The sequence below is a fragment of the Rattus norvegicus genome, chromosome 17 (genome assembly GCF_021556685.1).
Source record: "Rattus norvegicus strain SHRSP/BbbUtx chromosome 17, alternate assembly SHRSP_T2T, whole genome shotgun sequence".
Lineage (NCBI taxonomy): Eukaryota > Metazoa > Chordata > Mammalia > Rodentia > Muridae > Rattus > Rattus norvegicus.
In genome coordinates, this window is record NC_141550.1 from 52,523,284 (window position 1) to 52,551,066 (window position 27,783).

At 39.5% G+C, this 27,783-nt stretch overlaps 1 protein-coding gene across 2 annotated transcripts in view; it reads right to left on the reverse strand.

Moving 5' to 3' along the window:
* Positions 1-27,783, reverse strand: part of Vps41 (VPS41 subunit of HOPS complex) — a 157,872-nt gene that overhangs the window by 121,418 nt on the left and 8,671 nt on the right. The window contains exons 3-4 of one of the 2 annotated variants that reach the window (XM_087590677.1): positions 15,992-16,156; positions 10,275-10,386 (exon numbers count right to left, since the gene is read on the reverse strand). Coding sequence is in view for 1 of the 2 variants with exons in the window: in NM_001399318.1 (NP_001386247.1) it covers positions 10,275-10,352; positions 16,052-16,156 (183 nt within the window). In the remaining variant the exon portion in view is untranslated. The remainder of the gene's footprint in view (positions 1-10,274; positions 10,387-15,991; positions 16,157-27,783) is intronic. The other variant, NM_001399318.1, reaches the window with a different exon arrangement.

Sequence of the window (27,783 nt, forward strand, 5' to 3'; positions counted from 1 at the left end):
ATTGATGTGATCAGAACCCTATCCCTAACAGATTTTTGGCCCAAATGTGCCACGTTTCACTTAAGTCCTGAATATCAACCTTCAAAGTCAATAATCTTGCAAAGACGGTCTTTGAAAACAGCACCTTCATCTTGCTATCTAACCTGTCAACCAAATCTATTTTACTGTGCTTCACATCTACCCTTTCCCGTCCCCTCTCCTGTTCTCAAGTTCCTGGAGGACATACACCTCCAGGTGTTTACAAACACCCTGTGAAGACTACTCCTCCGCATTGTGATACCGTTTCACAGAAGAATCCATTACCCTGGCCAGCCCAACTGTGACAACATGACACTCAGCCATCCAAAGTTCCAAACTCCCAGTGCCAGCCAGCCTTCATGGGTTCTCAGTCTTGCAAATCTGATCACTGCTCCTGAGTCTTACCTTGCTCATGATTGATCCCTCTCTCCCTCCCTCCCTCCTTCCCCCCTCTCTCTCTCTCACCATTTCTTGGAAATCAATGACTGAGCCTCAGAGAAAGGGGCGGCTTTTCTCCCTGTGGAAGGAAGTAATCTACAGGTTTCAGCCAGCTGAGCTCCAGGCTACTGCCCATCTCACAGCAGCCATGTTGTAGGAAATAAGTATTACCTCAACTTCCATTTTAAAACAGGGAAAGTTCCACAGTATTTTCTTCTGTGAAGAACTATTAAAATCTAGTACTGAAGAGATAACTTCCCAAACACATTTAGCACAAAAGGGCCAGATATTCCAGCATCCTTCACTCTACACCTGACTCTAAATTAGGCAAGCAGCCTTAATGCCGAATAACTTTTCTTACTCACTTAGATGCAGGGATGCCACGAAGTTATCAAGGTACCTATGCTTAATCCACAACTTGAGATTATATTTAATGCAGAAAATTGAGTTTCCGCACCATCCTTTATCAAAAGTTAGAATGCTTCCCATTTAAGTAATTCGCAACTCATTTGATACATCTCTTATCACTGAAAACACTATGCTCAAATATAGAAAACAGGCTCTTTAAGCCCATGAGAGTCTGAGACCTGTCAATCAGTCTTACATAAGAATTATAGGTACTGGCACATTTGGGCCAGCAAAGTACCATTTTGATCATATCAACAGATACAAAGCCTGCCTCCTAATTAATGACGCCACAGCTAAAAGCACACTAGAGACAGCATCTGCTGCAGGACAGGCACCAGGCCAGCAGACCCAGAGTATAAAGCACGGTTTCTCTGATGGAGGAGAGGTAGACGAGGTCCTTAGACCTGATTTTCAAGATTCTTCCAATGAATAATCACCCTCAATACCACACTGGCCACATGATAAATAAACAAAAAATAGCTGAGGAATCATGAATATACTTATACACAGTAATTCTGATATGGGAAGAAAGCCATAAAACTCTAATTCCCTGGAAAACTGTCCTGATACGTGGATTTTTTTTTCAGATTTGAACTAAAGTTATGAAATATTAAGAGAGGTGCTGCCAGGTAACATCATGACTGTACCATTAGGGAGTGTTTTTGCTAAGTAGGCTGTGAAAAGTTCCAGCAATCCAGCTTTACAGGGCAGCTGCAGGATATGAGCCACCACTGTAATACTATCATATAGCTATGTCTAGTTGGGAGAACTTTTACTTTCTTCCTCACAGCTATCAAACTAAGCACACCAATGGAAAGAAAAACAATTTGTACAAAAATGTAAATGCTTGTACTAAATGTAACACAGAGAAAACAATTAATCTATGTTAACAAAGACTTTATATGAATATTAAAAATGCAAGTTAAAAAGCTTGAAAGAAACACAAAGCTTTTAGGGTTGTGTTGGCAAAGAGAGAATGGAAAGATGGCAGTGTTTCCTTTGCTGAAACACACAAGGAAAGGTAGGTGATCTTACAAACATTTATCCACCAATAGGATGGAAAGAACAACTCATCTGGATTAGAGATGATTCTAGGCCAAAGAAGGCAATCCAGGGTTAAAAGTGTATTCTAGTCCAATGATGGTCAAGTACCAAGGTCCAGAAACAAACGTGACATTATTCACAGAAGGAACAAATAACAAAAACATCCTTTCAAGTTTAGCGATGACACCTAGTAACACCTAGGCAGGCAAGGAGACCAGCACAGTAAAGGCAAAGAGCACAGGCTCGCTACAGCATAAGCCCATTCACCCTGTATGCCTCACCTCGTAACTTTATGCTTTGAATGGTCTTGGAAAACCTCTTCAACACTTAAACTCAAAAGGCTTATACATTATTACAGCAGCCACAAATACCTGTGTAAATATTGTGATAAGAAGCCCTAAAAACACATACACAGAATCAATATAGGTGGGGTATATGTACCTGGGCTTACATGTGTGTAACAATAAATAGGAAAGAGAGGACTTGATCTGGAGAGGGAGTGTGGGGTAGGATCGAGAGGAGGAAAGGAAATGATACAATAATCATACATGAAATTCTCAAAAACACTATTTTGGCTAGTAACCAAAACCAATGTGGGGAAGGAAAGTATTTATATTATTTTGCATTTCCATACCACAGTCAATCATTGAGAAGTTGGAGCAGAAACTCAAAGAACGAACTGAAGCCAAAGCCATAAACATACTACTTACGGCTTTCAATGACTTGCTTAGCTTGTTTCCTTTACAAGAATCACCTGTGGAGGAAAGGAGGACCCATCCACAGTGAGGTAGACCCTCCCACATCACCATTCATCAAGAAAAAGCCCCCACAGACTTCCTACAGGCCAGTCTGATGGAGGTACGTCTTCAATTGAGACACCCTCTTCACAGATATGTCTAGGTTTCTGTAAAGTTGATTAAAAAAATCTGCAAGATTAATTTCCAAAAGAAATTAATTTCAAAAGCAATGCTGAAAGTCCACATCTCATACCAGTCAGCCAGATGTACCCTAGGAAAATATTATGGTCAGGGCAACTCATACAGCAGATTTCTCAGTTCTAATCCCTTCCTGCACAGCCTTACCTAAGTCTAATCACTTCTCTCAGGTCTCTTTCCCAACCTTATTACAGTGAGCATTAAAGCTTCAAAATATAAATTAATAAGGAGACACAATTCCTTCTATAGCAGATTGCAATAGAAAAATATCTGATCCTAAAAACTGAGAAACTTAAAACTAAATGATACACAGGCGATTAAGAGCTGACTCCTAGATGTCTTCTGAAAGGTTACAAAATGACAACTACCGTCACAGGTGTGACTGAAACATGGTCCTATCAACCAGTGTATGCTTACTAGGCACTGAGCAACCCAGAATAAGAGTGGGAGCACGATGGGGAAGTATAGCATACACTTGACCTCTGCTCTGTAACTGTCAAGGTGAAGGGCCGTTCTGCAAGGATAACAATGTTAAGTGTTTAGAGGAAGGCAAAGCCTAATGCCTGGGCATGGCCAGGATGTACCTGTACAGTCTGAGATCTAGCTGCTTCTACGTTCTCATTTTGATCACACGGCATCGTCTGAGTTGTGTATGTGCATGCTTGTTCCTAAGCTTTTCATCACATCCTTTGGGTCTAGAATGCCTTTCTTCTATTAATTTTTATTCTCTGTGAGGTCCTTTTCCTAGGTTGCTGTTGTGCATAGACTAAGAATGGTTGTGTTCATTCATTCATTCATTCATTCACTGGTCATATTGACACGAGCTAGAATTATCTGGGAAGAAGAACTGTAACTGAGAAAATGACTATCAGATTACCTATAGGAAGGTCTGTAGCATGTTTCCTTGATTGATGATGGATGTGGGAGGGCCTAGCACATTGGGTCAATGCCACCCCTGGGCAGGTGTTTCTAGGGCTAGAGGGGGACAGGGAGAGTTAAGAAAGGGAGTTGAGCAACCCATGAGGAATAAGCCAGCAATTATCTGAGCTGACCAAGGATCCAGTTAACTCCATGTTCTCTGCTTCAATTCCCCCATCAACTTCCTGCCTTGAGTTTCTGGCTTGATGTCCCTGATGATCAACTGTAATTTATAAGGCAAATAAATCTTTTCTTCATGACGTTGCTTTTGATCATGATCTTTATCACAGCAACTGGAAGCAATTGTGATAGTAGTACAGCTGAGTCATATCATAGACCTAGTTTTAGTTTCTTGAGAATAGTTTACTCTGACTTCCAGAGAAGCTGTTAAGAGTGTGCAATCTGACTAAGAGTGGATGAGGGCTCCCCTTTCCCCATGTCCTCACCAACAAGTGTTTTTCAGCTGGGTAAGAGGATATTTTAAATAAATGTCAAATAATTCAAATAACTGCAAATATTCATTTATGTCTCTCTAATTGTATGGTATCAAACACTTTGAGACATTTTTTAGCCACGTTTATTTTTTTTTATTTTAAGAATAAATCTGAACTCTGTTTAGATTTATAGCCCATTTGTAATTTGTTTCTTGATTCTTTGTTTTAGGAGTTCTTTACAAACTGACCCTTTATTATAGTCATAGTTGGCAAAGGTTTTTCTCTCACTCTATAGGATCCCTGTCACTTGTTTCCCTTGGGATCTAGAAATGTTTTAGTGTTATAAGGTCCCATTTCATCAGCTTTTGGCTGTAATTCCTGGGCAAATAGATTTCTATTCATCAAGTCCTTTCTTAGATTGTTTCTTACAGTGTACTGCCTGTTTTCTTCTAGCAATGTTAGTGTTTCTGGAGTCATACTAATTAGGTATTTAACTAATTTTCTTAACCTAAATAAGACCTTAACAGTAGCAATACCAGCTGGAACACCAATGTGGATTAAGGAAATCTCCCAAGTTCCCACCCCTAAGTGAAGAACTACAGGCAATAAATGGCTTCTGAGAGAAGAGAACCAATCTTGCCCCAGCAAATGGTAAGATGTTTGCTGTTGTGTTGTTTTTGTTGGTAGGGAGAAAACGTATAAGTCATGTAATTCTTCCATGAGTTTCCTGGGCCTTGTAAGTTTTAGCTTTCTGAGTCATAGGAACTTCTTCCTCCGTCCTAGAGACGCTGGGAATGCAGATGAAATTGCTACACCATCTCTTCCTATCGGGATAAGAATGCAGAACAAGAGACAGTTTTGACATTTCTGAGAAACACAATCTCAAAGGAAACTTCCTGTTCCTCCAGTTCTCAGAATATTTCTGTCCCTTCTTCCACAACGATCCTCGAGCCTCAGCTGCAGGAGTTGCGTTGTGGATGTATTAGTTGTGACTGTGATTCATAATTTATATCTTCATCAGTTGGGGTTTTCTGTATACATCTTGTTGGAAACAGACATTTTCTAAAAGAAGAGGAAGAGCTAAACTTAACTGTGGGTACAAGGACAAGTATTTAGAATGTAGTTACAAATTATGCTGGTTTAATAAACTGGTAGCTGAAGGTTTTTGTCCAAGATCCATGACTTTATTGCCCTAAGAATTTGGTCAGGTTTCCAGCACCAAGCAGAATCCCTCTCTTGTTGAGTGTCTTATAAGACCCATTAGAAGGATGGTGGTTATTGCCATGGTATACATGCCGCTGCTTCACCCTTCAGGCTATCATACCATGCTGCTTGCTGTTGTGCCTCCTAGGGGTCAAAGCTGAATAGGACTATTGGCTGCTTCCTTCCTTTGAAGATTGGATGGTGCCACTGGTACTATAAATACAGGTCGCAGTAGGAAGGTTTTCAAGGCAGTTCCAGCTTGGGGACTTTTGAGCTTGTTTGAAAATCATGGTTGTCTTCAGCAACGGGAACTTACCTTCTACCAAGGGCAACAGCAACAGGCTGTAATCTTTTGGGAGTCTCCTGAAAAATCCTGACCAATAACTTATATAATGACTTCTCATCATATAAGTATTGTGGTTGTTAGATGTTCTACAGCTCTTGGGAGAAGGTACATCCATGAAGTTTAATCAACATGGCTGCTCAAACGTGACCTGAACAAGGATGACACCATTTGACATGATAGTGTAGAAGGGAAACACTCATGAGGCTCTACCCTAGACAAAGAACTACAGGCAGCCAAGAAACATGAGAACGGAAGAGCACACCAACTGTACATACAAACATGTACATATAAATAACATTCTTATGGACTGAATGGATTTTATTATGTATTTAGGAATATACATATACATATTATACACATGTATACATATATGTATATATGTGTGTGTGTATATAATGTGTATTTATATACATAGACATATATGTAAACAATCTAAGAAAAAAGAAGCCATGAATTTGAAAGAGAGAAGGGGATGGAATAAATAAGAAGGTGGTTTGAGAGAGAAAAGGATGAAAGTGTGTAATTATTATATCAAAAATAGCATTTTGATTTAAAAAGGCATTCTATTAGCCCATATTCATTGTCTAAAATGTAGGGTTTCACTGTGACAAGTCTGTCATGTACTCTGCACACAATCAACCCCACTGTCCCTGTCCTGTTCTCTACCCTTCCCCACTGGTGACTTTCCTGTTCCCAAATAGACCCCCTTATGCATTCAAGTCCTTTTCTTTCTTTGAATCTACTTCAATATATGTTTTTATATATGTGTTTTCTGAGTTTCACTTACTTCAGTTACTATGATGATTTCCATCCATTTTCCTGCAAATAAAAATAATTTCAAGCTAGTTAGGCTTTGAGGATGGGTTTTATTAATGTGTAAACATGAGCAGTTCCAAAGTTTGGCAACTGTAGACCTGAACCTGTGAATTTAATCCTAAGTGAAAAGCAATTAGAAATACCAACAGACAACTGCCTGGAATAGAAGGAAAACCCTTAACACATTAAAAACCCTGTCAATCCTTAAAACAAAATGCTTAAAGCCCTTGTTTACTTGGTTATCCTTTTCTTCAATAATCATGGTTCTCTAAAGTAATCCTCCAGCATTTCCTCCCATGACACATCACACTAAAACCTTGTCATTTTCTATTTTTAATAAAGAAAGAAAAACACAAAATTTGATAAACAAGAGAAGTTTGGTTTGACTAATGGAGTCTTTCTAGTTTTACTAACAGTTAAACAACAGCAACAACAATAAAACCCGCTCTCTGATGTGCCACAAAGCTCTAAAATATTTAAATAGAAATAATACAACTATGTGATCATTGCTTAAAATAAGTACTCTAGTGGTAAATTTTAAATGAATATGTTACATTAAAGAGAAAGAATAACAGTGTTTAATAATCATACATGCCAACCACGAGTTCAAAAGTAATACTGATGATATGGCTTCATTGGCTATTGTATGCGTGTACTATGTTGCTCAGAACACAGCACAATGTACAGATCCACTTCTATACCAGTGGGCATTTGGGTTGCTTCCATTTGGAAGCTATCATGAATTACACCATTGCTGACCTACAGTTTTATGGCCACATGTACTACATGCATTTTTCTTGGAAATTGATTTCTTCAAAGCAGGACAGCTGGGTTGTCAGGCACCTGGCTCAGCTTTAGTAGATTCCACCAAGGACATTATTCGACTTAAGCTATTAATGGCAGAAGTAATATTACCTTTTTAAAATACAGAGTGAGTCGTTCAGTTTTCTTTTTCTATATTACATAGTAAAAGAAAGTTAGATAGCTTCTGGCATAATGGCACTACCCGACTCTAATATCTGAATCACCTACACATATTTCTCTAAAGTGATTCGTCCCCACTTCCATCCCGTGCCAACCAAGCCCTGGAAATCAACAAAAGCCAGCACGACTTCCTGATTCCACTCTTGGAATCAAAACTACTAATGTAATGAATAGGCTGAAGATACATTTCTTGAAGAAAGTTAGAAAGATCATACAAGTATAATAAATTATTATTTTGTCTGATCTTAACTTGTTTACATTATTTTTTATCTACAGGTAAAAAACAAACCAAAGATATTTATTAATTTTTTTTAAAATCTCTGCTTTTCTCTTACTAACTTCCTAATGAAAAGAAAGGTTTTAATTAACTATGGCAACCATGGCCAAGGGCAGAACTAACACCTACAACCCCAACACTCAGGAGGAGCTAGAGCCCTTCCAGTCCGGCCTTTCTAGGATACAGATAGAGGGTATGGGAGTGAGAGCTATGGAGTGAGACTTTGTCTCAAAACAAAAGGAAACAACCAAAAACAAACAAACAAAAAAACAACAAAAAAAACCCAAACAAACAAAAAAAGAGAACAATGTAAAAACTGGCACTATCGCCTCTGAAGAAGTTCAAGTGCACATTGAGCACTACAAATCAGCCACATCAGAAACAAAGAAAAAGGAAATAAAAAGCTGACATTAGGACTTCTTCCAAAAGATAATGACCATCTGCAATTTGTCACTAAAACGTCTAATCTGACAAGAACCATCAAGAAGCCATACCCTTAAACGATTAACTTTTTCAGGGTAGATTATCAAATTTCTTGAAGACGATAAACAAATAAAGTAAAATATCATCAGATTATCTTCTCATCTACCAGAGAAAGGAAACAACAAAAAACAAACAAAACAAAAACCACTGCAGACACTTACTTTTCAAAATGTCAGACAGGGTCAAAACCCAAAAGTGCAGACAATCTTACAGATGAAATAATTAATAACCTGAAAAATGGTGGATGAAAAACATAGCTTAACATGCCACTGAAAGAGAACTGAGAGTCCATGCTGAGTACACTCTGGCAACAGAACAAACATATATGACTATAAATCTCACAGGCAAACACATGTGTTAAAGACTTTTAAAAAGGCAAGCTTTTCTTTAAGTTGGGAAGGCATGTGTAGTTCACCCCTCATACACACACACACACACACACACACACACACACACACACACAGAGAGAGAGAGAGAGAGAGAGAGAGAGAGAGCTACTCATCTGCATTTTAATATTAACAGATAACAGTGGAAAGACCAAAAGCTTAGAAAGCTAAGATGTACAGCCAGTGTCTGAAGTATTAGAAGAGGAAGGACAATTAAAAGAAAAACAAACAAACAAACAGACAAACAAGCCAAGCCCACAGTTGTCCTGATGGAGCAGTACAATGAGTATATTCTCTTTCTGGGCCCTGCATTCCTCTTCCTCTACTGTATCACATGCTGGCTAAACTGTAATATCCTGTGGTAAGTCTTGCAACAAGAGCTGAGGGTCTGCTGGTGTTGTTTGTATGTAATATCAGCCATGCCCCCACCCCACCCCACAAATGAAATGGCTCAGCAGTCAAGAGAACTTGCTGTTTTTGCATAGCACCTGGGCTCAGTTCCCAGAAGTACATAATGGCTCACGACATTCTACAACTCTAGTTCCAGCAGATCTAAGCTCCTCCTCTGACTTCCTCATGCACCAGGGACACTGGTGGTAGACAAATATGCATGCAGACAAAATATTCATACACACATAAAACAAATAAATAAATTTTAAAATACTAACTGTGCACCCCAAATAGTCATCTTTTCACCCCACGTTTTCATAGTCAAACAAAAAAACAGAAGTTACCAATGCCTTTAAGGTGTAGATTAAAATCGAACTTCAAATGTAAAATTTCTTGATACCAAATCCAAGGATATCATCCTTGATACCAAAAGTTCCAATCGAGTTAGTCTAGAAACATTCACATAAAATATCTGCACTGTGTATTCTACAAGAGAGAAGTTGATCCACCAAGACTATCAGTAAAGCTCCAATCACATCCGGTAACTCAATGAAATGGCAAGACAATTCAGACATAAAAGAGGGGCTCACACACAAAGGATCCCACAAATCCTAAGAACATGTATATTAGCATCATTCACTAATAAAAACAGGATCATCCTATTTTAATAACAATTCAATTAGACCAGTTCTCAACCTGTGGTTCGTTTATCAGATATCCCAAGCATCAGATATTTGTATTAAAATTCTTAACAATAGCAACAGTATGAGACAGCAAAAAAAAAAAATAATTTTATGATTGGGGACTGTCACATGAGGAACTGTTTTAATGGGTCACAGCATTAGCCAAGTTGAAAACCACTGATCTAGACATTCCACATTGCCAATGAAAATATACATACAATACATATAATATTTTAATTCAAAGTCAAACAGATGACTATAATGGACCAAAACATTGAAATTATATAAATTTATACAAATATAATATACATCAGTCAAATATATGTATATTTGTAACCACAGAGTTCTTTCTCTAATTCACCTTCAAAATATTTAGAATATACTATAAATTTTAGACTTATATTTTTAGCACTCAAATATAATTAATATCTTCTTCTTATGCTATCCAACTGTTAAAACACGATTTTAGCATGGCACTTCACGTGTACGTTACTTTATATTGTATACTTACTACATCAAACTTCTGAGTGATGTTTCCCTGGACGTCCAGTAAATAAACCTTGCCATAGTGTGTGCCCAGTGCCAAAAACTGTAAGAAACATGGAAGGTCAATTAATCATATGCTGTGTATTAGTATGCAGTTAATAAAGCTTTCAAAGTGAAAGCACTTAGTGCATAAACATCTGCGATATCTTGGAAGATATGCATTCCTTAGAAAAGGCATGGCTCCAGCTTGGGGAAAATGACAGAACCAGGCCTATTTTACCGTGATAGTGCATCCCAGCTGTCAAAATGACTCATGAGGACCCTCGTCTACTGACAACTAATGGTGTGTGTGTGTTCTGTACACAATGCCTGATGGGCTGAGGCAGTAAATTAAAAATGCAGCAGTAAAAGCTCAACAATGCTACAGTTGAACCCCAAGTCGGAGGAAATGATTAAGAAACTCTACCTAATTGAAGGTAAATGTGAAAATCTGGGTCATTGTTTCAGGCCAATGGAGGAGGGAAAAATGGTTAAAAACAATAAAGTACAGTTTCTGAATGGAAAAATTCACGCCATACTGAGGGATTAAAAAAACAAAACAAAACAAAACAACCCTCAGATGTACTTATATCAGTTTTAGGATATCTCTGTAAATGATTCCACATAACCCTGAGCATAAATGTTTATATTCCAATGCAAAAATAATCCTTTCCTGTCACTTAGCAACTGCTGGGCTACATATTCATTTTATGAGAGCAGACTCGTTCACACATCCCACGGTGACTTTACTCCTCTGAGCTGATCCTAAACAAGCCAGAAGAAACTTAAGGACTACCTGAAATACGACATGAGATTTTTCTTCCTTTTCATTTCTATAAGCTTTCTCAAATAGTACAGAATCCTCTGTATTTCACTGCATGTGAGCATGCTTCATTGCAGCCTATAATGAAATGCTCAAATTCACAGGCACTGCTAAGCGTTTCAGTCAAGCAGTACAATCTTTAAAAAAATAACCTACAGAAAGTCAAGATTTGAAGGGATTTATCAAAATAGAATTGCTAAAAATGAAATTTCAATTCAGGCACTTAAAATACAAGGCTACATTAAAGAGGAACCACAAAAAGGGGAAAGGGGGTTCATTAGGAATTCATCCCCGCAATGCCTTTCACTCCTGCAAGGTTGCCTTTTTTCAGGAAGAAAAAAGTCCCTTGGGTAAAAAAATCAATACTGGTTAATAAAACATCAGGTGTGCAGACATAACTAGGGATGACGATTCCGCTGCACAGGCCTGCCTGAATGCACCAGGTGCCATGACGATTAGTCATCCAGGGCAGACAGCAAGCCTGCTGCAAACAGAAGGCTTGGGCGCTGCAAGAGTAAGGGAGAAGAGGGGATTCTGGTGGGAAATTAGCCTGAATATTTAAAGCAAGCAGCAGTGTTTTCCCCAAAGCACAAGAACATTCTACTCAGAACTAGAGGACCCAAGTGGTTGTAATTTTATCTCAGAGTGATACTGACCATTCCTGAATAGGAGACGCCATATAAAATGCAGACCAAAGGCAAGCGATATGCCATTTGGCAGCTTTCTGCAGGAAAAGAATGGGTCTTAAAAGCTCACTGCACCCCACGTATCTCACAGTATCGATTCTCCTCATAAATTCTGCATTTAGTTTGCTAGGAAACTAAGGGAGTTTGGATCCTTAAAATGCAGTAATACTATGTCACTCTGTGGCATCACTGTAAAGGCCGCTTAAAAATAATTAATTTTATTTTATGAAAAATTGAGTTTAAATACAGGGTATTTTACTCATATTAATTCTTTTTTTTCCTTTTTTTTGCAAAATTACTGTTTTTAACCATTTGGAATAGACAACAAAATATTATTTTGATTTTATAATTTTGATCTTAAGATATGGTAAATTTGGACCATTTATGAAAAATTCACAGGTATTTGTATGGCAAGCTATCTTTTGCTTAGAAAAGCATGCAGCCATTTAAAATAGGAAATGAATGCTACTGTGCTGAATTAAGCAACTAAATGCCCTTCCAAAGAATGTTTAATATGCTGATCATATTTATTTAATTACTGAAATTATGGATAATTCATATAATCTTTGCCAATGCTTTTGATTAACATAAAATGCAGCAAAAATGCAAAGGACAAAATTCCCTACAATAAGACAGAATATAAGAACAGACCCTTCAATTGTATTTTCCTTCTAGCCATTAAAAACCACAATGTTTTGGGCTCAGTGGGTCAGAGTGCTTGCTGCTGAGACAGAGGAGTTTAATCCTTAGGATCCATGTGGCATGAGAAGAGAACCAAGTTGTCCTCTGACCTCTATAACACACACTGGCTCGCTCATGCCTGTATATACACATATACTATCTCATATACAAAACAAACAAACAAGTTGGTCAAGGTACAGGAAATAAGAATCTACAGAATGCTTGGCTTTCATGGAACATGAATTCTACCTATACTCCTTCCTCCTGCCAAGGTTCATGAATCATTGCAGAAATGGGGAAGGAAAGAGTGTAAGAGCCAAAGGTGGTGGAAAACTTTAAGGAAACACTCTCTTCTGAACACAGCACATTTGAACTTGGTTGCAACAGTGTGCAAAAAAGTTTGTGCAAGCCCAAGCCAGATCACACCCCAATATGAACATTGGAGCTGGACACATAATCCACTCCTAGTCACGGGGTTGATGACAACTCTTAACTGCTGGGAGAGAGACAGTTTTCTCTAACAGTATAGCCCCTGGTAAGTTGACTGTTCTCCAGTAGAAGGCCACATACCCAAGAAATGTGGGCAGCACAATTTGGTCTTTGACAGAGAAATAAAGAAAGAAAGAAAGAAAGAAAGAAAGAAAGAAAGAGAGAGAGAGAGAGAGAGAGAGAGAGAGAGAGAGAGAGAGAGAGAGAGAAAGAAAGGAGGGAGGGAGGGAGGGAGGGAGGGAGGGAGGGAGGGAGGGAGGGCCGGCCAGAGCCAGAGCCAGAGCCAGAGCCAGAGCCAGAGCCAGAGCCAGAGCCAGAGCCAGAGCCAGAGCCAGAGCCAGAGCCAGTAAATTCAGTGAGGAAACGGGAACAGACCTGGGCATGGGAAGGGTTGGAGAAACACATACAGAGGTGAACATAATGAAAACACATTTTATCAAATTCTCTGAAAATGATTTTTTTAAAAATCTTTGAGCTGCTTAAGTATTAGAGTTTGAGTTGTTTTGGTTTTTTTTTTTTTTTTGTTCTTGTTCTTTGTTTTTGTTATTGTTTTGTTTTGTCTGAAAATATGTAAAATCTAGGATGTATAATCATAAGGATAGCTTCAATGTTGCTGTTTAATTAAAGAAATCCAGCTTGCTTTATAAAGAGTGGACACTAAGAATACAACTGAACTTCATGTAGGTGAAGTAGATGGGTTGTGAACAGGTGCTGGTATCACCAAGAAAAGGTAGCACAGTGCACGTCTGCTCAGCCCTTTCTCAATGTTTCCGATATTCCATGTACAGCTACTAGGACAGCCTTCAGTTACACATGAGGAATCGGGTTCCAGGAACTGATGAGACTTCATTAGAAACATACCAAGTGCAGACAGGGACAGAAATAAATACTGAAATGCAGGGCCCAGGAGGCATCTGGGATACAGTGCACATGCCTAGTATAACCTACATTCACTTTCTAGAACTACAGAAACAAAGCCAAAATAAAAATGAAATGCTATCAATTCAATTGGAATCCTCTTAATATAAAATACAAACCTCAGCTGAAAGCCTATGGTCTAAATGTCAGCACTGACAATTCTTCCCAACTCTCAGGCTCTCTGGCCAATTGGTTATGTATGGTGTTAACTAAAGGATAAGCATGCTCTCCGTTTCATGTATTCAAATGAACATTCAACAAGCACAAAAAAAGATGTATAATGTACTTAAAACATGAGCTAACACAATGTAAAGATTTTGCTACACAGAAGAAAATAAATATAAAAACAAGCAATTGCAATTCAATTTAAAGACCATGTTTAAAATGGCACACAGAATACGAAGAGTATTCTAAGACCCACAGAAATACGAAGAGTTAGTATGATAAACATGGAAGGAAGGAAGGATTAGAAAGCAAACACAGATGGGTAGAGCAGAAAAAACTTGCTCAACAGCATGAAGTTCTATAACAAGAGACATGAAATTATAAGCAGCTTTACACAGATGAAAGACCCAAGTGATTCGTGCCCAAGAGAAAGGGCAGGTGGCAGAGCTGGAAAGGCTGACAAGGAGCACCAAATAAGTACACAGGGATGAAGGGTGGAAAGTAGAGGGAGCAGGGTGGACAGGTACAATTCATTAAGATATCTGGAATCAACAAGTTTCCAGGGACATGACTGCATGATAAGATCAGAGTTCCTGGAGGTCCACCCTAGCAAAAGGGCTAGGAAGAGAACAAATGTGAAAGAAAGCAGACTAGATCACAGTATGTGCAACAGTTTCGGGGAGAAATGATGAATGTGAACTACTAGAAGCTCAGGAGGAGAAGAATCTAGCACATAAGCTGATGGCAGAATAGGACAAACACTGCCACCACAGTCCCATGCCCACAGCAAAGATTAGTGAGAGAGTAGCTCAATTACACATAGCAGGAGGATCCTAGAGTGGCTCACATGCCACACTGAAGACCTTAGCCTTTATTTAGATGATGGAAATTATACAAGGATCTGTAAAGTTCTATATTTTCAACACCACACACTGCAACCAAGAGGAAGAAGAATCTAGACAGAAAAACAAGAATAGTCCCCCCACGTACCAAGTGCAGAATAAGGAAAACTAATAGATAATTAACAGTTTCAGAGGACAGGAAACAAAGATTGGGACTCCATAATGAGGAATGATCTTTGTGTGAAAATGAACACCAAAATTTGAAGACAGTATGCAGAGACCAAAGATCATCAAATTCAAGTTACTAAAATTATCCATAGCACACACCATAGCAGTGGGAGATGCACCACTGTGGTTTGAATAAGAATACTCTCAATCCCTGACCTCATAGGCTCCTATTTAGTCACCAAGAAATAGCACTAATTGAAAGGATTAGAAGGATTGGGAGATGTAGCCTTGTTGGATAAAATGTGTCACTGGGAAGTGGGCTGGGGGGTTTCAAAAGCCCATGCCAGGATAGGCTCTATCTCTTGCTTGGGACTCAGGATGTAGCTCTAAGCTACTTCTCCAGCATCACCGCTTCTTGCCACTATGCTCTTTGCCACGATAATAATGGACTATGCCTCTGAAACTGTAAACCAGTCCCCAATTAAATGCTTTCCTTTATAAGAGTTGCCTTGGTCATGGTGCTTCTTCACACAATAGGATATGGTGACTAAGATAACCATAAGGAGGTGAAGTACAATGGAAGTGAATTTGAAGAACTTCCAGGTCAATCTTCATCAGTGAAGAAGATCAGAGAGTTAGCTAGGGGTCAGCAACCATGGCCTGACAGCCAAAGAAGGCAGAAGACTCACAACGAGGAATTTATGGTTCAAACAAGAGTAGACATTATCATTAAAGTGTTGAGTGAATATAGGGATCTGTGTATAAAGGAATATAATCTGAAGCAAAAGGCATTAGGTGAGAGGTTATCTGTAGAATGAACAAAAGAGCATAAATCCAAAGAAGAGGTGGGGATCTGCCATGTTTGGAAGGTCTAAGACTCACTCACTAAGACTTCCCTGCTTACTGGGAAAAAGAGAACCATGGCCTCCACTTCTATAATATAAGCAATATAGATGTTAGGCATCTGCAATAGTCTTAAAATGCTCATTACCTTGTCATGGACCGTCATACAGCTTGCTGCATCTTTCTGAAGAATCTCTGTCACCCCATTAGAAAGCCTTTCATACTTCAGTTTGGGTTCCTCTTCACTCTCTTCCTGAATGAAATACAAAGGTGTAATTATTGTGGCTCTGTTCTGAATGATTCAGAATATACTTCTCAAGAGATAGCCCTTTCATTCATTGTTAAAAACTATAACTATAGATATAACTTAATATCGCTGTTTCTTTTTGCCAATTACATATATAATTTCACTGATAAAATAAATTCGGAAGTTGAAAACATGAATATTAGAAATCACTATTATGGGGTTGGGGATTTAGCTCAGCGGTAGAGCACTTGCCTAGCAAGCGCAAGGCCCTGGGTTCGGTCCCCAGCTCCGAAAAAAAGAAAAAAAAAAAAAAGAAATCACTATTATATTATAAGTAACTGTATATTTGACCTTACTGTGTGTGGTACAGTATCTAAGATTTTTCTCCATCCACCTAGTTAATGACTAATATTGGCAATCAGTATTGATAACAACCACAAATCAATAAATCCAGGCTACCTATAAAAGTTAACAGTCCTCTATCACACTCTCTAGAAGAAAACCTACTACTCCAATTTACTAATTTGATATAGTCCCCAACTACCTTGTAAATACTTGATATCCAAAGCTAAGTGCAGCTCTGAGCCACCAACATCAAAGCTCGTCTTTTCCTACCAAATAGAGCATTACTACAGCAAACTCCAACCAGTCAAAATGCAGAGAATGAGCAAATGTTGACTGCCCATGTAACCCTATCCCCAGGGCTCCAGAAATATCTCAGGAAAAGGTACAGAAAATTCTAAGACCCAGAAGACCTTAAGCAATACAGTCTCATCTGGACATGGCATGGATATGGTGTCAATGAACTCTCAGCAACACAATTGCCTATAAAAGACCACACCAGTTATTGCTCTAGCTCGAATGGAAGACAGCTCATGAGACTCAGCCCTGATTGGAAGAGCCACAAGCAGTTGATAACAATTGATAGGGAGAGTCAGTTCTCTTCAAGAGCAAGCTGTCTGGTAAGTTCATGCCCAAGAAGCCAGCCCTATGCCCCCATACTATGGACAATACTAATCATACTCAGTTGGTTTTATATAAATATATGAGAATGAAAAAGTCATAAATTTGAGAGAGGGATGGGAAAGGGAGTGGAAGTGTGAAGAGGAAAGGGATATGATGAAAATTCATTATGCTCATAAATGAAATTCTAAGAAAAGAAGGCACGAGCCTCATGCAATGGTAGGCAAGGTGGGAAAATGTATTTCTTTGCTCATGGGCCTTTTCCTGAACTCCCTGAGCACCTCAAAGGTATTCAGCTTCTCCCACAGTGCATGACTCTGAGAACCAGGTGAAGCTTTTTTTAATACTTTTTTAGGCCTAGCCTCAAAGGATGCACCCTTCATTTCTTCAATATTCAAATTGTTTGGGCCAGTCATGATTTAGTATGGGAGTAGAGGACACAGGGTATAAATAACAGAGCGTAAGAACTGTGAGAGAGGGGCACTGTGTAGCTACAAGAGTACTAATATTTAAAAGAAACATTTCATGTACACTAATGAACATTCCTAATAAGCTGCCAGCTGTTGAGAACAACCACAGAAAGTGTACATGCTTTCAATTTTCCATGACTTAGAACTAAGAGCAAGAAAATACACATTATTATACCAGAATATGAAGATACTTTTCAATAATCAATCCAGACTGAAGAAGTCGTAACATCGCCAAACCGACCTATTTTAACATGTACTATGACATAGCTAATTAACCAAGTATTTAAAAACTATGCAGGGAAGAGTGCAACACCAACAAACCCTCTGCATCTCTGAGGAAGAAAGATGCTCTAAGGGAAACATGAGATGTCACACAGGGAAGCTGCCCACTCTGAGGTAAATGTGTCAGATACAAATTGGATCCTGGACAGATGCCACATGTTGCTCAAGTGTGGACATCAAATGTGCACTCAATGTGAAAGTTAATTCTGGCCTCCCAACTATTTTGCATAAAAGCACTCATCCTCGGACCATTAGATAAGCCTAGTGTAAATAAGGTTTGGCTGCCTTATTTATAAGTGAAAACTAAGTAATTTCTCTCACATAAATATACAAAAATAAATACTTTTACAACACAGTTCAGTGAAGCATTCTCACGAGATTTCAAAAGCGATAAATAAAGTGAAAACTCAGTATTACGCACTTCATGTACCATTTCACGCCTTCTGACAGGTATCCTTTATGTTTAGTTAAAAGCAAGCTAAAGGTGAATTTAAAGGCTTTTATTTTTTGCCTCCTTGTCAGAAGAAAGAAAATAGAAAATGACTCAGAACTACGATTCAGAGTTATTCTGCTATTGAAGAGTCTATATTACATTTTAAATAAAAAAATTAATCACAAGGATTTAATATCTAGTTTCACTTTAATTTTGGAAAAAAAATTTAAACAGAATAAAAACCTTTGCGCAGCTTGAACTTTCATGGTAAATAACTCTGTGTTAATAAAAAGCAAATCAATAATTTTGTTAAATTTTAATAATCCCACAAACCTACAAATAAAACCATCAACAGTCTGAGTTGAGATGACAGTTAACTGGGTTACTATGACAACCTGACTTGCAGCTAAGTGAAGATATGAACAGAGTGACATTTACCCACACAAGAAAAGTTTGCCGCTTTCTTTCAGAAGGAGTCAATTTCTCAACAAAGACAGACTGGTACTAAGTGTAGTACTTTTAATTAAAGACAGATCCTTAAACCATCCTATGTAATTCTAGTACAGTATCAGAAAATAAATGCCATTTTTTACTGAGTTTTGAACTTAACAGAAGAAAATCACTCTAGGAAATAAAAATTAAAGCCAAAGGGTTTCTCTGTGAGGAGGACTAGGCAGCCCTTCCTTTTGTCAGTGTGGGAGGATGACTAGCCTGGGGAAGTTCAGGGCAGCTCACCAGACTTGTGGACCAACACTGCATCAACTGCATTATTCTCATCATTAAAAACCCAGGGCTAAAAAAAAAAATTTAGTCTAGCTAGTGGATTCTACATTTTCACCCTATATTAATTTTATCAATATTTTTGTTTTGCATGTTAACACATTGTATACAGCTCACCACTGTTACATTCTAAATAAAGACTTGAATTTCACTTACAGCGAGAAAGAAAAATGTTAGCTGGGCTTGGTAGTACAGACCAATAATCCCAACTACTCAGGAACAGAGGGAGGGATACTACAGGTTTGAGGTTTACCTGGACTACACTTACCTGCACTACTCTTAAGTTCAAGGTCAGCACTGTTAACTTAGCAAGATCCTCTCAAAATAAAAATACCGGCTAAGGGTGGGGACATCAACCATTACCTTTCCTGTTCATACTATTTATTCAGAAATTATGCTTTTATTTTTGAATACCACTTCTTTATTAAATTCAATTTTAACTTTGGAAACCAAAAATTGACATTAAGTATACGTAAGAGGTGAGCTATCACATAAAGCCCAGATTAAGCTGGTAAAAGCGTCTCTAGGTAAGTGTTACTCGGCAACCCATTACCGCCCTGTGCAGACAGGCTTCCCAGCACAGCTTCCCTTCCAAGACACCTCAGTTGAACCATTAGACAATTTAATCAGGTGAGTGGTTTACCAAGTTTCCTGTCCTCAGCTACATCTGACTAGGGGCAAATCCTTTTAATAAGTACCCAATGTTTCAAAACTGGATACACTAGAAAGGCAGTAACATCCTCACAGAACTTCTCAGTGTTAAAAGAAAAAAGAAATTGCTCGCATGCAGCTTGAATTTCCACAGTAAAAACCAAGTGTTAATAAAAAGCAAATCAATAATCAACCATGGGTATGAAAGTTTAAAATAAAGGTTTGCTTCCTCTAGGACATTCTGTCTAGAACTCTAATTACCTTGAGGAAAACTGAAATACTCAAAATTGTACTCATTCTTACAAGTTCAATATAAAAAAATAACTATCAAAATCCAATATTGGAACATTTGAACTTCAGAATCTTTGCATTTGAAATTTTCTCATTACCAATAATTCATTCCATATAAGATCCACAAAAATGCTAATTTTCCTGATCAACTATAATTGGTTAAAGGAAATGAGGGACATATATATACACATAAGGAAATCATTGGAAGCGCTGTTGAAATTACTATCAATCAAAGCACAATTTGAAAATCAAAACCAAAAAGAAACATTTTAAGGAACAGATCTAACTCCCACAACAGAGTATTATAAACAAAGGCAGCAGAAACAAATGAAAAATCATACACTACTCGACATACACATTTACTAAACTTCTTTTACAGAAGCAGCATTTTGTTTATACAAAAGGATGAGCATGTGATAAGAAGGATGGCTTCACCGCGCCTTCTACAGTGCCAAAGCATGGCAAGAAAACTACATAAGGAAGCTGAAAGAGTTGACCACACTTCTCAAGAGAGTGACCTGAAGATAACAGCCTCCACCGATAATAAAATCAATGTGGTCAAAGCTTCTAGCATATCTTTCTATCAGGCTGCTGACAGATGAGCAATTATATTCTTATATGAATGCAAATAATGTTAAATTTTCATCTTTTAAGCAATATTGCTAATATGGAAAAAAATCATTTTAAAAAGACTAAAATTTGGAACTAGTGAACTAACAGGTCTGCTTTTTCAAATGTATAGAAAAATCTCCATGACTTAGAACACACACTGATATGTAACTTGCAGTCAGATGGTTTTGCTGCCTGAAGTCACTGTGGCAAAAATCTTGGGCATGTGGAGAGAAGGCATTCTTGGTTTCTAGTGAGGGTCAGCTTAGGGGTGAGATAACCTACACTGAACAAGACAGTCCCAGAGACCAAAACCACTCAATTAAATAGCCCATGGTGCAAAGTTAGATACCAGCTTAATAAGTTCCTCTTGATAAAATATTTGTAGACATTAGCAGCATTCACAGGAAGCATTCTCCTGATACTTCTCAGCTGAAATGCATCATAAAATACTCTGCCCGAAGCAGATTTTTCTCTAGAAATATATGCATATTTGGTGGGAAAAAAAAATCCCGAAGAATACAAACCAAATAGTAAGATCCTTCAAACTTCATGCGTTTCATGTGTGGACTGCGGGTGATTTGTCTTGCTAAAGTGGGAGAAGGGGTCGCTGCTCTGATATCTGGCCAATACACACTTAAACAAATAAGCATTGCATTTCTTATGAAGTAAATTCTATGCTATGCTATTTTATAAAAGTAAACGCCATTATTCAGTATAGTTTGGACCACATCAACTGAACTGGAATCTCTGCATTTTGGAGCTTCTCTCCTCCCTCAAATACTCTAACCTAAAAAGGGAGAAGACCTTAAGCCTGTAATAATTGAAAAGCACTGCTTAAGATGCACAAGTCAGGCAGTTCTCATAAACCCCACTCTCTCCTTTGCCCTGTAGTATCAGAAATTCATGTTCAATTCAAGGTGAAAAAAATAAGGTGAAGGTTCCCATGCCCTGAGTCACATACCATAAACAGGATCAAGTCTCATCATTTATTTCATATTGGGAAAGTGATAAGGATATATAGAAGAGAAGGAAAATGAGAAAAGCAAATAAGCTTTTCATTTCCTCCCAATCTTCAAGATATGCCATTCAGGTGGACAATTTCCGCCGCTAAAGCCAACATAACCCTCTTTTCCTTTCTTCCCAATATCCTCTGGTGATCACAAGATCCTTAGAAGCAGGGTTTATGCCTTTTCATTGTTCTGAACTTCACCTAACAAAACTGTGGGTACCTGATAAAGACCAGAGAAAACAAACGTCTGTGGTAGCAGCAGACCCAAGTTCAGTAAGCAGCTCTCTAAGGTATCCCCAATTAGATCTCCACACTCCAAACCAGAGACTAGAAACCAAAGCAACCACAAACATCACAGAGACTGTAGAGGGTTGTTACTCTTAGATACCGAGTAGGGAGGAGGCTCCAAAAGGAGGCAAAGCACTGTAAACTGGAACTTTATACACATTTATAAAATGAAACTCCCCTTTTCTATCAGACTCGAAATCAAACGCAAGGCAAATCCAATTTAAAAAAAAAAACCTAAATTTAAAATTTGCACTGTTATATGAAAAAGAACAAATGTTTAAGTCCCTGAAATCACTGTTTTAGCAAACTTACTATTTTTCAGACATGCCTAATTGCACATTTTTTTTAAATGTGCAGAAGCCCCACCAAAACTTCTTACAATGAACCATCTCTACACCCATGCACAATAAACGGTAACAGTAAAGTGATAGACTTCTCTCTCTTTTGGAGCCTCCTCTTCACTCTCAGGATCTCAGAGTAACACACCCTCCAGGGTTTCCAGGACACCTGCAGGGGCCGTGGTTTCTAGGCTCTCATGTAGAGTGTGGAGATCTCATTGGCAGAGTTGATCCCAGGGATGCCCACCTTTTCCTATGGTTTATCCCAAGGAGCAAATCCCAAGGATTCAGCAAAGCCATGAGCTCAAATTCTGTAAATGAAATATTTTTTATGGAAGTATTCAAGTAACAAGGAAGAAATCAGGAGTTGCAGTTACCAGCAGCTCCTGAAAATGAAAGGCTTGCGGTGGCTTTGGTCTCAGCTCTGATCTGAAGTGTGGAGATCTAATTAGCAATGCCTTAGGGAAGCTGCTTGCTCAGCTTGGGTCTGCTTCCATGACAGACTTTTGTTTGACTGGTCTTTATTGGGTACCTACAGTTTTGTTAGTTCCTGAGAACTAAAGAAAACAATCTTCGGGTTGGGGAGTTAGCTCAGTGGTAGAGCGCTTGCCTAGGAAGCGCAAGGCCCTGGGTTCAGTCCCCAGCTCCGAAAAAAAAGAACCAAAAAAAGAAAACAATCTTCAGTACCATGGGGCTAGGGAGTGGAATGTGATGGTTTGTATATGATCAGCCCAGGGAGTGACACTATTAAAAAGTGTGTCCCTGTTGGAGAGGTGTGTCACTGCGGGTGTGGTCTTTAAGACCCTCCTCTCAGTGCCTGGAAGCCAGTATTCTGCTAGCAGTCTTCAGATGAAGATGTAGAACCCTCAGCTCCTCCTGCACCATGCCTGCCTGGATGCTCCCATGTTCCCACCTTGATGATAATGGACTGAATCTCTGACCCTGTAAGCCAGCCCCAATTAAATGTCCTTTATTAGACTTACATTGGTCATGGTGTCTGTTCACAGCAGTAAAACCCTAAGACAGGGGACTGGGGTATTGCTGTGATAGGCCTGACCATGCTTTTGTTTGGAAGAACGTGGATTTGGAAAGCTATGGAATGTTTTAAGTGAGGTTTAATGGGATGTCCTGGTAAGAGTATGAAAGACTTTGTTGCTGAGTTTGATTTGAACTGTGTAGACCTGGCCCAAGAGGTTCAGTGGAGAATTTCAGTATGTGACCTAGAGACTGCTTTTGTTGTATTTTGGTGAAGAATGTGGCTGCTTTTTGCCCTTGTCTGGACTCTGCCTGAGTCCAAGGTAAAGAGATTTATATTAATTGCATTGACAAAGGATGACTCAAAAAAGCCCAGCAGAGACTTTGTTCTCTGGTTAAGTCTCATGAACAACACCTTGAACAAGCATAGCAAACTTAGAAAGGAAAAATACAAAATATTTTATTAAATATATTATTAAAGGGGCACCAGCAAGTGGAGAGGAATCCTATGTTCTAGGTGATTAAAGGGATTTGGGAGCAAGACTCCATCCAGCTAAGTTTAGATCCAGGCATGGTGGTACACGCCTTTCATCCCAGCAGTACAGAAGACAGCCATGCAGATCTCTGAGTTCAAGGTCAATCTACAGAGCCAGTTCCAGGAAAGCCAAGCTTAGGCAGAGAGGGAGTTGGAAAAAGAAAGCTGGTAATAAAATAAGGGGGACCAGGTTCGAGCCCCAGAAAGTAGCAGAACAGATTTGGCCATGTGGCTCTGGTTTTAGAGTAAAAAATAGAAGGGACTACTGGACAATGGATGCCGGTTAGCTGAGCTAAGAAATTTGTAGTGATTAAGAGACCAGCATCACTGAGGTGAAATCTTCTGGAAAGTGTTTTCTGAGAGCACAAAGAAGCTTTGTTCCAGAGATAGTCAAGGTTGTGCCTTATGCTGCAGCTGGTAATGTGAAGAATCACCCAGGTGGTACTGGTTTGGAAGGTATGAAGGGGTCATGAAGAGCAGCTGAGGCTTGGCACTGTGAGAGGCCATTGTCAGAGGCAAAGTGATGAAGTTGCAGCCTCAGTTGTAGTTGATGGCCCAGGACTGAAGGAGTCACATGAAAGATTTGAGGCTTGGCACCATGAAGAGAGCCTATGAGAGGTTATTGGTGAAGCCTAGTTACAGCTGAAGACCATAGCATATTGGAGATGCTAGTACCATGGAATGATCACCAAGAACTGCAGCAGCAGTAAGATGGATCAAACTGAGCTTAAGAGTGCTACACAGCTGGAAAAGCGATGCTAGGTCCTTTGGAGGAACCCAGAAGATTATGTGTGGATCCCAGGCATTGAAACAAGAAGCTGTCACACTGAAGTTGCCTTGGAAAACTCAGTTGGAGATGCCAGAGCTGTGGGCTATCTGCCTAGGAAAGCTCACAGGGAGTGGAACCAGCTCAGGAGAAAGATGTTTGTTGCAGTCAACAAAGATGAAAAGAGGAGTTGGAGACACTTTGACAACAGACATAGAGACACAGAGTTTGGAGTTTACCCAGCTGATTTCTTGTCTTGCTTTGGGGATTATGGTTAAATGACTGGATGAATCTCAGAAGACTTTGAAGTTAGAACTTTTTTTTTAGTATGCAAAGCAAAGAACATTTATTCATCCAAATAATCTACATTCAGGGGTCTCCCCATTCAGGAATGGAGACACCTAGTGGGCTCGCAAGCCCAGCTTTTGCTGTCAGTGGACTTCCAGGGAGGGAATGTCTTTTCTTTATACACTCCAGATTTCATACTCCTCCCCATCAACCCTGACTGTTCCATATCCTCTAGCTCCTCCCTGCCACCCACCAAACTTCCCCACTCCCTGGGGCACCCAGTCTCTTGAGGGTTTGGTGCATCTTCTCTGACTGAACCCAGACCTGGTACTTCTCTGCTATATAGTGTTGGGGGCCTCATCTCAGCTGAAGTGTGCTGCCTGGTTGGTGATCCAGTGACAGAGATATCAGGTGTCCAGGGTAGTTGAGACTGCTGGTTTTCCAACATGGTCACCCTCCTTCTCAGCTTCTTCCAGCGTTTCCCTAATTCAACCACAGAGACCAGCAGCTTCTGATCATTAGCTGGGTGTAAATATCTGCATCTGACTCTTTCAGCTGCTTGTTGGATCTTTTGGAGGGCAGTCATTATAGGCCCTTTTTTTGTGAGCACTCCGTAGCCTCAGTAATAGTGTCAGGCCGTGGGACCTCCCCTTGAGCTGGATTCCACTTTGGTCCTAATTCTGTATCTCCTTTTCCTTGGGCTCTTCTCCATTTTTGTTCCTGCAGTTCTTTGAGACAGGAACAATTATGGGTCAATCAGAGTTTTTGACTGTGGGATGGCAACGCCATCCCTCACTTGATGCCCTGCCTTTCTGCTGGAAGTGGGCTCAATTAGTTCACTCTCCTTACTGTAGGGCCCTGCCTCCTATCTCCAGAGGTTGCCTGCTTCTATTCTTTCTGTTGGCCCTCAGGGTTTCAGCCCTTTGCCCCCACCCAATACCTGACCTGACCATGTTCCCCTCTTCCCCTCCCTTGTCCGTTTTCCCACCCAGAGACTCTCTCCCTCTTCCTAGGATTACTTTATTCTCCAAAGTGGATTGAGGTGCCCTCTCTTGGTTCCTTTGGCTTATTAAACTTTTTGAGTTCTGTGGACTGTATCCTGGCTTTTCTGTACTTTTTTTTAGCTAATATACATTTATTTGTGATTACATACCATGCATGTTCTTTTGGGTCTGAACTTTTAACATTGTTGAGACTGCTATAGACTATGGTCACCTTTGAAGCTGGACAAAATATATTTTCAATTATGTTATGTTTAGGGATGGCTCTCACAGACTCATGTTTGCACAATCCTATGGAGGCCAGGGAGTAGAATGTGAGGGTTTGTATATGCTCAGCCCAGGGAGTGGCACTATTAAAAGGTATGACCCTGTTGGAGTAGGCATGTCACTGTGGGTGTGGTCTTTAAGAACCTCATTCTAGCTGCCTGGAAGCCAGTATTCTGCTAGCACTCTTCAGATGAAGAAGTAGAGCTGTCAGCTCCTCCTGCCCCATGCCTACCTGGATGCTGCCAGGCTCCCACCTTGATGATAATGGGCTGAACCTCTAAACCTGTGAGCCAGCCTCAATTAAATGTTGTCCTTTATTAGACTTGCATTGGTCATGGTGTCTGTTCACAGCAGTAGAACTCTAACTAAGACAGTAACTGAACAGACTAATTAGATGGCTGACAGTATAAATTCCTACTGCACCCTTGGGGCTATCTCCCTTTCAGGTGCACTGTCCAAACCTAAGTGATTAGCCCTAAACACATATACATACAAGCAATGCTTTGAAATATGGATTCTGTAGATGGTTTTATTTGTATGTACACATAACAATATATGTAACAATACTAATAAAATAAGAGGTAATGAATTTGAGGATTTGAGGGGGGCACAAGAGGGATTGGAGAAGGATAAGTGTGGGAAAATAATGTAAATAAATGTAGTACTCATGTATGAACTTCTCAAAAAAAAATTCAAGATAAATATGACTAACATAAGATCACATTTAATGTGGAATCTCTGGGAATTGTTCCAAAACACTGTTGAAAACTATTATTTTGTAAATGATAATTATTTGCAAAAATTGGAAGTTTTGAACCCCTGAATACAAAAATGAAAGTATATAAAGCCAATCCCTGTCTTCCAAAGGTCAAGGGTTACAAAAGCTGATAAGAATAAAGAAAGGAAAAGGGGAAGGGGATGAAGGAATGTTCTTCAGTGTACTCAGTGATATCATAAAACTCTATTTAAACTGCATAAAGACTACCACAAAGCTTTCTCCCAAGGCTGGGCTGCAGCCTGAAGCTTGACCTTGCCCCCAACAATAAACCACCTCAATAGGTCGCATTTGGGCAAACAACGCTGCCTCCATTTATGTTAAACAGTTTGAGTTTCCTGGGATAGCAACAACCGAGGCTGCTAGGGAGGCTGGAGGATCTGGGGGGCTACTAGGATTCTGAGTGCTGTGGATAGACAGCTATGTACTTTCCTGAGCTCTGTAGATAGACAGCTATGGACTTTCTTTACCATGCTCCCTTGTCCCAAAAGGGGAAACCAAGTCCCCTGACCATTCACAGTACTTAAGGACACTTTACATTTCTACTTTTGATACTTCCCTTTAGGACCACCTTCTAAAGAACGCCTCTCCCTTCCTGCTCAGAAGCAGCAGCATCCAGCACATCTCTGGTCCCAGTCTCTTTTAAGTGCAGCCCTTGAGATTCCTCGACACCTATTCTATTCCGTGTCAGTATTTTCCTGAGCACACAAAGGCTAAATAAGAATCACTATGGATGGCTTTCAGGTGACTCTGTTGCCACTCTCTTGCATTAGCTCTGGCACCAATCCAGAGCTGGACCTTCTGATTTCAATAGCTACTTCCTTCTCCCATCATATGCTGGTGTATACTATCTTCTACTTCTGGCCCTCTAGAGGCTTGTTCTATGCTGTGCTTACTCTCCCTGTGAGG